Source organism: Electrophorus electricus, chromosome 11, assembly GCF_013358815.1.
Source record: "Electrophorus electricus isolate fEleEle1 chromosome 11, fEleEle1.pri, whole genome shotgun sequence".
Taxonomy (NCBI): Eukaryota; Metazoa; Chordata; class Actinopteri; order Gymnotiformes; family Gymnotidae; genus Electrophorus; species Electrophorus electricus.
This window is the reverse complement of record NC_049545.1, coordinates 24,745,840-24,760,334: the sequence shown is the minus strand read 5'-3', so window position 1 is coordinate 24,760,334 and position 14,495 is coordinate 24,745,840. Positions and strand designations below refer to the sequence as shown.

General features: G+C 43.7%; 1 protein-coding gene across 3 annotated transcripts; it reads left to right on the top strand.

The window, feature by feature from the left end:
• sparcl1 (SPARC-like 1) lies at nucleotides 1-11,101 on the top strand. 3 transcript variants are annotated; one of them, XM_027024382.2, is made up of 11 exons: nucleotides 12-73; nucleotides 389-453; nucleotides 4,075-4,167; nucleotides 4,722-5,513; nucleotides 6,114-6,228; nucleotides 6,720-6,844; nucleotides 8,099-8,219; nucleotides 8,924-9,060; nucleotides 9,564-9,712; nucleotides 10,192-10,340; nucleotides 10,639-11,101. In XM_027024382.2, exons 3-11 carry the CDS (start codon nucleotides 4,114-4,116, stop codon nucleotides 10,665-10,667), a joined length of 1,671 nt encoding a protein of 556 aa, XP_026880183.2. In that variant the 5' UTR covers nucleotides 12-73; nucleotides 389-453; nucleotides 4,075-4,113; the 3' UTR covers nucleotides 10,668-11,101. The 3 variants fall into 3 exon arrangements, with proteins under 3 accessions (XP_026880182.2, XP_026880183.2, XP_026880184.2); XM_027024383.2 differs by having other exon boundaries at nucleotides 25-73; nucleotides 393-453; XM_027024381.2 differs by lacking the exon at nucleotides 389-453 and having other exon boundaries at nucleotides 1-73.
• The last annotated feature ends 3,394 nt before the right edge of the window (nucleotides 11,102-14,495 follow it).

Below are 14,495 nucleotides of genomic sequence, written 5' to 3'. Positions count from 1 at the left end.
CCCCAGGCGTGTATCATCCGAACACTCTGCTCATCTCCTGCTCCAGTGGGTCCTCTACAAGCTTCAACTGCAGGTAGAATTCACAAAGCCTTAAATCTTAAATCTTAAATGTGTTAGCACTTTTCTTCACACTTGTTGCAAATTAATGTACATAATTAGGGAATGAACATTAGGTTTTTAAAAATCTATTTATTTTGAAGCTTATTTCTGTGTCCATTGTGCCTATTTTCAGCCATCTCTACCAAATATTTAGTGTGTTGGCCAGGGATATTTTAAGAGAACATGCCAAACAAAATAGATCTTCATTTTTAAAAAGTCATCGTCTTCATTCTTCATCTTTTGGCATGCAATACTTTTATTTTTTTGCTTCCCTGTGAACCTTGGCTAGCCAGACGCTGGTCCTCCCAAACAGATCCACTAAGGCTGCATTGTTCCCCAGTCAGAGATAAAAAGGTTTGTGTGCACATTCCTTTTTCCAGTCTGCTAGCTTCTGATGTTTGCTTTGCTCCTATGGCTCTGACTTTTGAGTGAGGCCCATCTCTTGGGTCCGTCACCACGACAACGGAGGCGGCCGGTTTGCGGCCCAGGTTATCGTGGCAAGCAGACAGACAGCATGCTGATGACAACCCGTCGCCGTGACAACACTCGAGAGAGCTGTCACTTCTCCATTCACTGACCAGCTCTAACATCCATGTGCACCAACAGCATGGTGCACCATGCTGTTTTCTCTACTCTGATTGGTTAATGACCAAGTCCTATATTAGCTGAACGGTGTGTTAAAGAAGGGAGATCCACTTATTTGTGCTCTGCAGAGACTCTCCATGGCTGAGATTACCAAACACTTCAGCCAAAACATTTAGGTAAAACATTCAGGAGAAGCAAAAGGTACACTGATACATTTCTGAGTGTTTCAGTGTGTTTACTGAAGTAGTAGTAGCAGTAGTATAGTAGTAATAGTACTAGTATAGTAGTATAGTAGTTGTAGCAGTATTATAGTAGTAGTAGTAGTAGTTGTAGTAGTATAGTAGTTGTAATATATATAGTAATAGTAGTAACAGCAGTAGGACATTTATTAGCACTTCACAGTCAATTACTCAATTCACACACTAATTTAGAAATATAAAAGGGTCAATTAAATCAACAATCCTTATTTAAATTACCAAATAAACATGTTAACAAAACCCCCAAACATCTCCTAGCCACCATAACCACAAATCCTGAATAAATAAAAAAAACCATTAAAATTATCCTATAATGGATATTCATTAATAAGTCTTGTAAAATAGGGGTTAATGGAATTATGGTGACACCCAGTCCACACTAATGGAGCAGTACATTTTTGCCTGTTGTGTGAGTTCTGTCCTGATATCTGAGTTCTGGAAGCTGGACACCAGTTCAAAGCTAAGAAGCTGCAGAAGGAATGAGTTAGCTCAGCGTGTTTTTAAGGAGAGTTCAAAATGTTAGCCTCACATTTTCATGAAGAATCACCCAGCTGTTAACAGACCAGGCATTTAGCCTGCCAAACGCATCCTTGACAGTGGAGGGTTGTTTCCTGTATCTAGATTTCAGCAGGTTAATATGATCTACATATTTTCAGACTGAGTTAGAGGTATTAGAGACTATCAAAGCAATGAAAACTGAGATGGGGAAAACAAGCGGTCCAAGGAGAGTTCCCTGAGTCACTCCGCCAGCGTGACCGGCCCAGTCTGACAACATTCCATTCTTTTGGGAATGAAGTCACAAATCCAGGGGATGAGTTTACACCTCTCTTTCCTCTTCATGATCTTATGAACTATAACGCTCTGATCAACTCTGGGAAAGGCCTTATTAAAACCAATAGCTAACATTGAACATATAAAAGCAGGACCAGCTGTATTCCTAGCTAAAGGTCTACAAAGTTAACAAGGACATTGGTAGTTTATTTGCCTCTTAAATACACAATTTATCTTATATCAAATGTGATGTCCTTAATGAGCCACCGGAAGAGAAGATGTTTTACTATTTTTGTCAGCTAGGAGGTTAAAAATATGTCTTAGCTGATTTAGCTCTGCGGGATGAATTTTGACACAACCACTTCTTCTTATAGACCACTGTTCCACCTTAACAGAAAAATGTAACAATATGCCACTGCAGGCCACTGATCTTACAAAAAAAACCTCAACGTTTTGATGGGGAATCATGTGTAAGCCCAGGGCTTTACTGACTCTGCCAGCCGGAAGGCTGAAATAACGTCCCTGACAGTAAGTGTGGCTGCTTGGTTAGGACGTGGAAGGTAGGATGGTAGATGCGTAAGATCTAATGTTATTAAAATGTGCAATTTCATCAAATCATTCATTTCTCATATTTTCAGTTGCTTCCATATCTATTCCACAACACTTATTCCTTATGCACTCTTTTAAATTGGCCATGCTCATAATATTCTTATGATTCCCTCTAGAATTAGCAGACATTAGTCCTGAAACTTTATTAGCATAATAGATCTTTCTCGTCCAGGCAACAGTCTGTTAAACTTTCTTTCTGTAGTGCTTTCCACTGTTTTGTACTGAATAATGGATATTCGTTAATAAGTCTTGAAAAATAAGGGTTTGGGGAATTATGGTGACACCCATTCCACACTAATGGAGCAGTACATTTTTGCCTGTTGTGTGAGTTCTGTCCTGATATCTGAGTTCTGGAGGCTGGACACCAGTTTAAAGCTAAAAGGCTGCAGAGGGAATGAGTTAGCTCAGTGTGTTTTACATGGACCACATACCCCAACACCTGTCTAATAACACCTGTCTAATTACACTTGACTAATAACACCAGGCTAATATAGCCAATACCCTTGGCTTGTAAACTGGTTTGCAGAACTGAGAAATACTTAATGCTCTTAAGAGGACTGTCTTACTGGCACTCGCTGTCGTAGCATTTACCTGATCAATTCACAAAAGATTTTGTTGGAAAGTGAGCTCTGCTGCTTTTTATTAATCATGAGAAGAGGAATGTTATTAATTCAACAAGGTGTTATTGCAGAAGGCCTTTTAGTGTCAGTTCAAAATGTTAGCCTCGCATTTTCATGAAGAATCACCCAGCTGTTAACAGACCAGGCATTTAGCCTGCCAAACGCATCCTTGACAGTGGAGGGTTGTTTCCTGTATCTAGATTTCAGCAGGTTAATATGATCTACATATTTTCAGATTGAGTTAGAGGTATTAGAGACTATCAAAGCAATGAAAACTGAGATGGGGAAAACAAGCGGTCCAAGGAGAGTTCCCTGAGTCTCTCCGCCAGCATGACCGGCCCAGTCTGACAACATTCCATTCTTTTGGGAATGAAGTCACAAATCCAGGGGATGAGTTTACACCTCTCTTTCCTCTTCATGATCTTATGAACTATAACGCTCTGATCAACTCTGGGAAAGGCCTTATTAAAACCAATAGCTAACATTGAACATATAAAGGCAGGACCAGCTGTATTCCTAGGTAAACCACTACATAGTTAACAAGGACATTGGTAGTTTATTTGCCTCTTAAATACACAGTTTATCTTATATCAAATGTGATGTCCTAAATGAGCCACCGGAAGAGAAGATGTTTTACTATTTTTGCCAGCTAGGAGGTTAAAAATATGTCTTAGCTGCTTTAGCTCTGCGGGATGAATTTTAACACAACCACTTCTTCTTATAGACCACTGTTCCACCTTAACAGAAAAATGTAACAATATGCCACAGCAGGCCACTGATCTTACAAAAAAAAACCTCAACGTTTTGATGGGGAATCATGTGTGAGCCCAGGGCTTTACTGACTCTGGCAGCCGGAAGGCTGAAATAACGTCCCGGACAGTAAGTGTGGCTGCTTGGTTAGGACGTGGAAGGTAGGATGGTAGATGCGTAAGATCTAATGTTATTAAAATGTGCAATTTCATCAAATCATTCATTTCTCAAATTTTCAGTCGCTTGCATATCTGATCCACAACATTTATTTGCATAATAGATCTTCCTCGTCCAGGCAACAGTCTGTTAAACTTTCTTTCTGTAGTGCTTTCCACTGTTTTTTTTAAATGATGTGTTCAAATTGTCATGGTACCTTGACACAGGTGTGGACTTAAGGTGACCTTACTCACATCCTCGCAGATATGACAGCTCAACATCTGTGTGTCTGCCTGCTGGCCGTTGTGTTAACTGTGACTGTAAGTAAAAATCTGAAATAAAAAATATACTTGTGTACCTTTAGAAAACAAAATTTTAACCAAGAATATTGAACAATGTCTTTCATCCTAAACCTAAACTGAAACCCATCCCTGTTGGGTTTTGTTTTTAGCAAACATTTTTCAACTTATAAATGTGTTGTTTGTGTTCTTATGGAAGGTGCACAGTAAGCCTGAAGGAAAATACGACTCTCTGTCATAACAGCCGTGTGAAGTGGAGTGGATGTCCATTAGTCACATGCTCTGCTCTCTGTGATTCTACTCTGTGCTATCATCCTTTGGCTTTTCAAATGCCTTTGGAGTTGCGTTCTACTTTTCACTTTCTAAAACACCCACTTTCTAAAAATGTGTGTTCAGTGTGACTTGTCTGAGACGTGCTGGGAGCTGGAATGGAGAAAACTGTGGCCTGCCCTTGCTTCTGAAAGACTGGCTTGAGAATTACTGATTTAAGGGGTCCTGAAGACACTGAAGTCTTCAGAACTCCCAGGCCTGGTTTATAGTTCTCACTCTTTCAAATTATCTATTTTCCCCTCTAGAGTGCGGAGAAGCCATCGGTGTCTGATGGGGATGGTGCCATCCTGTTGACAAACTTCCCCTTTGAGGCCAGCAGTCCAGATGCAGGAGACAAGGATGCTGGCGAGGGAATAGGGCAAGCAGTCCCAGGAGCTGTGCAGGTGTCTGACGTAGGCCAGGGGAACACTCTGGCTCCTGTGCTGCTGAGTGAGGACGCACTCTCTCGTCTCCTGCAAGGTTCTGAGCAGGAGCAGCAAGATGTTGGAGAAGATGAGGACAAGCTGGAGGAAGAGGAAGAGGAGGCAGGGAGGAGTTCAGAGTCAGAGACACCAGTAGCTTTGGACTACACTGCCAACAGTGAGGCTGTAGACCCTTCGCCCACCAAGGTGGAGGAGACCAGCAAGGCCGAGGACGAAGAGAAGGTTGGGGCGGAGCTACCCACAGCCATGGCAGACTACGATTCCCAGGAGTCTTTGGAAGAAGCTGAGGACCCCAGAGAGGGAAGCCAAGAGGCTGACCAGGCTGTACCTGTAGAGGTTTCTGAAGATGAGCAGGAGGAGGAACTCTGGGATACTGAGAAACGCGAATGCTACAAAGGGCCTGAGGCAGAGAAAGGCACCAGTGATAGAGGTAGCCATGCTAAAGGCAGCAGGAGGAAGGCTGGGCACATGAGGAAGGAGCAGAACTCCTCTCAGAGTGGCCAGGCCTCTGGGAGTGAGGTGTCCAGTGGGCGTGCTCAAAGACCAGAACCTGAAAAAGGACCAGACAGCAAACTCAACATGGAACACAAGGGAAAGAGGAGGCACAAGAAGTGGGTGAGGCTGGGAATCACCCTTACATGGCAACGTTCATCTAAAAGTTGCTTTATCAGATTGTCTGATACTATTTGTCATTAATATTCACGGAGAGAAATTTTGTACCCACTCAAAATGTACTCAGATTATATATGTCCACTTTGAATTGCTCTAAAACTTCAGAATGTTACAGATCTTCAGAAGGTTCCATACCTAACCCTAACCCTAACCTTAATCCTAACTGTAACCTTAACCGTAGCCTTAACCCTAACCCTAACCATAATCCTAATATTAATCCTAAACTTAATCCTAACCCTAACCTTAATCCTAACCTTAACCCCCAAACCCTAACCTTAATCCTAACCTTAACTCTAACCCTAACCTTAACCGTAACCCTAACCTTAATCCTAACCTTAACCCTAACCCTAACCTTAATGCTACCCTTAATCCAAACCCTAACCGTAATCCTAACCCTAACCCTTGCTATATACAATTGAAGAAATAAAACACTTCAAGTACACGTGTGAAGTTGCTGCTGTCCGTCTAAATCTGTGCTGTATTGACTAGACTGTCAGCTGTCTAAACTGAGCCCAGATTCCTGTTTTCCATTCCTCTTCCAAGACCTCTCTGGTAGGACTGAACCCTGTGCAAATCTGGGCCTCGGTGAGCCTGCTCCCCAGGAGCAAACCCATGGCTCGAGCCAGACCCGGCCCCAGGGGGCAGGACGCCCCAGCCGGTGAGTGTTCTTTCACGCCTGTCTGCGCCATGCTGAGCTCTCGTTAGGAATTCGCTGAGCGTGGCTGTCTCTGACACTTTTGTGGCCAGCAGCTAGACAAACAGAGGCACAGCCAGCTCTGCACGGCTGGCTTCAAACACAGTGGAAGTAGTGACTGAGGCTGTGCTCTGTCCATACTGCCAGACCTCACGGACTGCAGACATATTCTTTATATAGGCCAGGAAATTCTCCCTTCTATATTAAAGCTTATGGACGATAACAAGTATGCTGTGTGCTGCAGAAAAGCGTTTGTTTGCTACACTCAAAAGTGTATCAATGGTGAGAGTTAGTGAGAGCAAGTGTTAATTTGCTGTAAAACAAGCTCTTATGTTGCGGGTCTTGCAGGAATTTTATGTGCTTGTTCTGTTTTTCCAGCTTCTTTCATCGTGGTCTGTGAGATGATACGAGTCTGATAAATAAGTGAAAATACTGAGGTTTTGTGTTGGATCCAGATCCATGTGAGAACTTCCCCTGTAAATCGGGCAGGAAGTGCAAGTTGAACGAGGAGATGGAGCCCAGCTGCTTGTGTCAAGAACCTGCACAGTGCCCTTCTGAGAATCTCACTGAGCTGGAACACGTGAGTACCACAGTGAAACAGGACTGGAGGAACACGTGAGTACTGCAGTGAAACAGGACTGGAGAAACACATGAGTACTGCAGTGAAACACGGCTGGTGGAACACGTGAGTACCACAGTGAAACAGGACTGGAGGAACACGTGAGTACTGCAGTGAAACAGGACTGGAGAAACACGTGAGTACTGCAGTGAAACACGGCTGGTGGAACACATGAGTACCACGGTGAAACAGGACTGGAGGAACACGTGAGTACTGCAGTGAAACACGGCTGGTGGAACACGTGAGTACCACAGTGAAACAGGACTGGAGAAACACGTGAGTACTGCAGTGAAACACGGCTGGTGGAACACGTGAGTACCACAGTGAAACAGGACTGGAGAAACACGTGAGTACCACAGTGAAACAGGACTGGAGGAACACGTGAGTACCACAGTGAAACAGGACTGGAGGAACATGTGAGTACCACAGTGAAACAGGACTGGAGGAACACGTGAGTACCACAGTGAAACAGGACTGGAGAAACACATGAGTACTGCAGTGAAACACAGCTGGTGGAACACGTGAGTAACATGGTGAAACAGGACTGGAGGAACACGTGTGTAACATGGTGAAACAGGACTGGAGGAACACGTGTGTAACATGGTGAAACAGGACTGGAGGAACACGTGTGTAACATGGTGAAACAGGACTGGAGGAACACGTGAGTAACATGGTGAAACAGGACTGGAGGAACACGTGTGTAACATGGTGAAACAGGACTGGAGGAACACGTGAGTAACATGGTGAAACAGGACTGGAGGAACACGTGTGTAACATGGTGAAACAGGACTGGAGGAACACGTGTGTAACATGGTGAAACAGGACTGGAGGAACACGTGTGTAACATGGTGAAACAGGACTGGAGGAACACGTGAGTAACATGGTGAAACAGGACTGGAGGAACACGTGTGTAACATGGTGAAACAGGACTGGAGGAACACGTGTGTAACATGGTGAAACAGGACTGGAGGAACACGTGTGTAACATGGTGAAACAGGACTGGAGGAACACGTGAGTAACATGGTGAAACAGGACTGGAGGGCGGGTCTGGGGAAAGGCATGTCCATCGTTTGTATATGTTTTGTCGAAGGTTTTTCTCTGGGGTAATGGCTGTTGGATTCTATTGTGTTGTGTAGTTGTCAGTTTCTTTCATTCATCACGTCAGTAAACATTCCTGTTTGCCCCTGGTTCTGAGATGCTCACCTGTGTTTGCAGGTGTGTGGAACAGACAACCAGACATACCAGACGTCCTGTCACCTGTTTGCCACTAAGTGTCATCTGGAAGGCACTAAGAAAGGCCACAGGCTGCACCTGGACTACAGCGGCCCCTGTAAATGTAGGTGTCCTCCACCTCAACCCTCCTGTGATCCACCTGCATAAGCCGCTCAGGGTAAACTCATAGCACTTGGTAGTAAATACTATTCCGTGTGTGTGGGTGCACATGTGTATTGGAATGTGTGTGTGTGTGTGTGTGTGTGTGTGTATGCATGCGTATGCTTGTGTGTGTGCGTGTATGTGTGTGTGTGTGTGTGTGTGTATGTATATACGTGTTTATCTGTGTGTGTGCATGTGCACATGTGCATGTTTGTGTGTGTGTGTGTGTGTGTATGTGTTTATCTGTGTGTGCATGTGCACATGTGCATGTTTGTGTGTGTGTGTGTGTGTGTATGTGTGTGTGTGTGTGTGTGTGTATGCGTGTGTGTGTGTGTGTGTATGTGTTTATCTGTGTGTGCATGTGCACATGTGCATGTGTGTGTGTGTGTGTGTGTGTGAGTGTGTGTGCATGCGTATGTGTTTGTGTGTGTGTGTGTGTGTATGTGTTTATCTGTGTGTGCATGTGCACATGTGCATGTGTGTGTGTGTGTGTGTGTGTGTGTGAGTGTGTGTGCATGCGTATGTGTTTGTGTGTGTGTGTGTGTGTGTGTATGTGTTTATCTGTGTGTGCATGTGCACATGTGCATGTGTGTGTGTGTGTGTGTGTGTGTGTGAGTGTGTGTGCATGCGTATGTGTTTGTGTGTGTGTGTGTGTGTGTGTGCCAGTTATCCCGCCATGCTTAAACACAGAGCTGCAGCAGTTTCCCCTGCGTATGAGGGACTGGCTGAAGAACATCCTCCTTCAGCTGTACGAGCATGACTCCGTCACCCCCGGCCTCCTCACAGCTAAGCAGAGGGCCAGGGTATGTCCTCATAGCCCCCCCCCACACACAGCTTTACCTGAGGGCTTAGACCATGCTTGGGTGGAGAAATGAACAGAGTTACGTTTTCAGTTATTAACCTGCCTCGTGGTTTAATAAGTCTTTTGAATTCAGTTGGGACCCTTTACCAATTTAACAGATTTAGAACAACATTGTGCAGGTTAATATATTAGAGCACGAGAACCAGAAGACTAGAAGACATAAGACCTCCAGAAGATGTTATTTATCTTATTACTTTAACTTGTGTATTTTCTTGGGTGATTATGCAGTATAATTCAATATATTTTACCCTGCTATATGTTACACATGCAGGAATGTGCTGTTCTTTTGCATGTGTTTGAGGTTTATCCAGTCTGAGAGCTAAAATCATCATAATTTCTAAAAACCCTGAATTAGAGGGGCTTCTGAATTATGCGGAGGGTTGTGCTTGCAGCGTGTCTCATCTTATTTTGTCTCATCTCCTGCACGTGTGGTGGTCTGTACAGGTCCAGAAGCTGCATGACAGTGAGAGACGTCTCCATGTTGGCAGCCATGCCGTCGAGCTGCTTGCTCTAGACTTTGAGAAGAACTACAACCTGTACATTTATCCAGTGCACTGGCAGTTCGCACAGCTCGATCAACATCCCACAGACAGGTGAGGTGCACACAAACTCACAAACTCATTACACAAACTCACCAACTCAATAAATTACAAACTCACTAAATCAATAATTCATAAATTCACAAAATCAATAATTCACAAACTCACTAAATCAATAACTCCCTAACTCAATAACTAACAAACTTACTAACTTGCAAACACAATAACCTATAAACTCACAATCTCACCAGCACTGTTAATCCTAAAGCTAAACACCAGCCAGTTTCTTATAATCAGACATTTGTGTTTTCGGCAACTACATTTTCAGACATAGGACAGCATACACAACATGAAACTGTAACCTGAAAGTGTGTGTTTTGGACCACCAGCTGGTTCAAGGCCTTCACGTTGTGCAGGAGCCTAGACAGAGCAGCCGTACTAAGCTCCAGCGCTCTGCTGTGTGAGAAGAGGCATGCTGTGGCTAGAACCGAGCTGAAGGCCAGTGCTTGTCTAAACATTCCTCTCCTTCCCAGGGTGCTCACACACTCAGAGCTGGCACCCCTCCGTGCCTCTCTCGTTCCCATGGAGCACTGCACTTCTGTCTTTTTCCGCCGCTGCGACACGGACAGAGACAGGCTGCTCTCTCTCAGGGAGTGGTGTCAATGTTTCGGCCTCAAGCACGGTAAGACTGACCGCAGCCCTGACTGCCGTGGGCTTGCCCTGTGTTTTCCTCGACTGCTGGCTCGATTCAACTTTGCCATTACTCTCATAGATGAGTCACACGGTTGTGCAAATACGCATAATCACATCGGTAAAAGAAAAAGAAATGCAGTATGACAGTGTGACACTGCTCATCCAACACCAGATAAACGAATGTCAGAGAACGATAAATAACAGAGTGGTTGTCACAGAGGTTTGCACGCAGTGTCTGCCGAGGGTTTACAGCTTCTCTGTATGTTGACATGTCTCCTCTCCCATAGAGGACATGGAGAGACAACTGCTTTTCTGACCGTGAATCACCTCACCAACACAGTCATAGCACCAACAGACAGAAGGACCAGGACAGGCATGTTGTGCGCACACTGAGACTGGTGTCACATCACAGGTCAACGGGTTCAGGGAACAGTGAGGAGGTACACGGATGGAACCTTACGTTATGCCTACAGCTTCAGATAGAGGACAAGAATGTCTGTGGTGAAGAAAACCTTTGAGAAAAATGATCTATAAATGTAGCTGACATAAGAAACATCCCTAACCCTAACTCTAGCCTAACCTTAACCCTAACCCTAACCCTAAACTAACCCTCACCCAACCTTGGCTGCAGGAAAGAAAGTGATAAGTAGTTAATACATGACTGCATTCTTCATTCTAATACCTAATAACAGAGAGATTGTGTTTCTGTACATTGCAACAGGGGATATGTTTACACAATAGTAGTATGCAGTAAAATTAACTAATTTTGTATGATTTTGAAATGTTAAACATAATAATAAAATGCCTTTGGCACTAAAGTCCCTCGAATGTTGAGTCAAATAAATTGGAAAAGCCAGAAAAAAACACCAACAACAACACCACCACTACCAAATCCAACAGTAAAAGGCTGATATATAGTCATTTTCTGTTTGTAGATGACCCTGTAAAATAGCATGGATATATTGATCTTTTTAAAGTGACACCTGGTGTTTTCATTAACACCTCTAATTAAGGTTCACATTCATTCCTCTAGGTCCCGCAGTCAACAGACACAGTTCACACTCCTCATTGTTCCATCAGAACAGCGAAACAGCACAAGATGGCTCCTTCTGGGTTTTATTTTCTTATTTTCCTTGTCATTAATACCCAGACAGCGATGTAGCTCTCCGAGGCAGGTGTGTGAAGTTTCCATGGCTACGCCGGCTACCTTTCAGCGACCGCCTTGTACTGAGCGAGAACTGGTGCATATTGCTTTTTAAGGAGTGAGGCACTTCAGATTATGAGCGTTATTATGCGCTTTATTGTGAGCATTATTATCAGCGTTATTATGAGTTTTATTATGAGCGTTATTAGCTTTATTATGAGCGTTATTCGCTGCTTGCTCTGTTTTGACTACGCCGTGTTTACTACACAGTCTTCACCAAACCGTCACGCTCACCTCAGTCTGATTTGCAAGCTAATGAAGTGACGTGTGGATTCAGGTGAGCGAGGGGAACCCAGTGCCAGGTACGGCAGCAGGAACTGAGGACGAGTCTGTGGACGAGTCTGTCATCTTTGACTCACAACAAGATCACATAATCTCACAATAATCTCCCAGCGAGCAAAAACATGCAGCACTCACGAGGACAAATAAAGATCTCGAGATCTTGCTCATGGGTTTCTGTGCTTTTCAGTTCACCAAGTGGCACAAGCACATGCGTCCATAAGTCAGCGGCACCGTCCACGTGCTCCTTTGCCTCTACATCTGCGTTTTCCTGGAGGGCGTGCAGGTAGGCAGACGCGTGTCTGTCGCTCGCGACCTTTCCGCAGTCGCATCCCTTCCCAGGACAGCGAGACGAGACTGAGCGCGTGGTTTGTCCTTCAGCTTTCTCGCCTGTCAGAATACAGACATGTTAAAACTATCTGGGGTGTGTATATGTATAGATGAATACATCTCACCTAGAAAATACCCAGTAGGGTTTGAATCTCCCCTGAGCGCCACTACTCATTGTGATTTGCGTTATCTGTGTGTGCATGAGCCATTTGGACTGTAATAGTGTCAGTGTAGCGTCTGTATTTCACCTTATGGCTTTTACAGTACACTTCACTCCCTCCAAGCGGAAAGATTTGTTCTTCTGAGTCTTTCTTCTATGTATTATAAAGAATTCAGTTTTCTGTTTTTAACATCCTTAACTCTGATTGTGGGTACGAGCCACATAGTGAAACAACTTTTGCATAACAACACGGTGAATCCCCAGATCTGGAAAAAGCACCAAACTCCCGTCGCACTGCTTGTCTGTGTAAGACAATATTCAGTTTACTGGTGAGAATGAGCCCTGCAGCCGTAAGCACAGCCCGGGGACGGAGGCCATCAGGACATTTCAGGCTGCATTACCGTTTTGAGGAAACGCGTGTGTTTTGTACTGGTGAATGAAGCAAAGCAACGCTGAAGGAATTACACTTCAAATGTCGACATTTCATTCAGACTGAGTCCCCACCCTCCTCTGACTCGATTCATTCGGTAAATGTCTGAAATGTTAGTGATTATGCCAAAAAATAAATAAAAAATTAAAAAACGATGCAAATATAATATTTGTAAAATGAATAGCAGTTATTAAGTAGCATTATTAAGTAATAAAATACAAATCTTTAATAATCAGGAATCAGTGATTGTTTTATGTTAGCCTTTGTGTTTTCATGATAATTCTATGAATGTGTTTATTGTTCATATAATCTTGAGTTACAGTCATTGTATTCAGTTGCATTCAGATTATTCCAATTAAGGAAGAATGTTAAGTATGAATGGCATGATATAATAAAAATGTAAACAGGTAATTTGACAAACATACAATAAAGTCGTCTATCTGAGCCCATCCATGCACAATCACGCCACTAGATGGCAGCATTTCATCAGCACCACCCGTGTTGTGGCACGCCTGCACTCTGCACCACAACCCTGCTCAGCTCATCTCTGTATGCGGGAGCCTCGAGCAAAAAGGTCCAATAAATCTGTGGCTCAATAATGCATTCAGGACATAAAACGTGCCCACATAGGCAAACACTGCGAGATCCATCTTCCTCCACTGCTGTATTGATCATAAAGACGGGCTTCTCTCTGAAGGGCAGGAAACAAGCAGAGAAATGAAAAGATCATATATAGAGCTGCAGAAAACAGGACTGTATTTTGCATCTTTTAACGGGAACGCAAAGGAAATTTAGGTCACTTTCCCAGCAGATACACCACCCCACACGGCAGGGTTCGGGTTTCCCAGTCTGATGTTGCTGCCGTGTAAAATAGAAAAAGATCCCACCGGGAGTAATTGGTTGAGTGAGGGTCTGCAGATGTAGAGGATGTTTGCGCTGTGGAAGGTGACTTGGTTGGAATGAGGCACTGACTGTTTGGAGCTGGAGGCTAGCTGTTTGTTAGCACTCCACACCATCTGTTGTTGGTGGAGGTTCTTCTGTTTTAAGTCATTTGTTCCCTTATAGACTTTAGATTATGGCTCATTACGTTCTCAAAGTTTGAGCAGTTTTTACATAGTTTAGCTCAGGCTAAATTAGACTGATTCCATAGGGAATCTCCTTTGAAAATGAATTTTAGTCTGGAGTTAGGCATAAAACGTGTCTGCGAAACTACCTCACCAACCGGAGGCCAACGTTGATAAGGTTCAAAAGAATTTTGAGTTAAATACAAGCATATACTTGAACATAAGCAGAGCCTTGGCGCAAAACATAGGACAGGGCTTGTGTTTACCACAAACAGGACAACAGGACAAGTAAACAGGACAATAGTAAACAAAGTGCAGGTAAATACAACAGAGCAGACCAGGACATGAATTGCAGTACAATAAACACACAGAACATCACGAGGGTACAGCACATATGTCGAGGTATGGGAGTACTGCACAATGAGAAGGTGTGTCCACCTATGAGAATGTCACATCTAGTCACCTGTGAAACGTGTGACGTCTTTTGTGTAAAGGGTTTGTTAAGCATAGCAGATCATCAGTACGCTTTCAGAACACATTTTCTTATCGGCATCTTGTTTCTGGCTTATCAGGTTGTAATTTATGCACTGTGTTTTTGTTGATAATACTCTGCTATATGGCACATTGCAGTGAGATGACTTATCTTTTCAGCGAAGCTCCAGTTTTTTTACATACAT

Coding starts and splice junctions, on each gene's coding strand:
- sparcl1 (XM_027024381.2), top strand. CDS start 4,114: ATGACAGCTCAACATCTGTGTGTCTGCCTGCTGGCCGTTGTGTTAACT. Junction 6,845..8,098: donor ATCTCACTGAGCTGGAACAC/GTGAGTACCACA, acceptor CTGTGTTTGCAG/GTGTGTGGAACAGACAACCA. Junction 9,713..10,191: donor GATCAACATCCCACAGACAG/GTGAGGTGCACA, acceptor TCTCCTTCCCAG/GGTGCTCACACACTCAGAGC.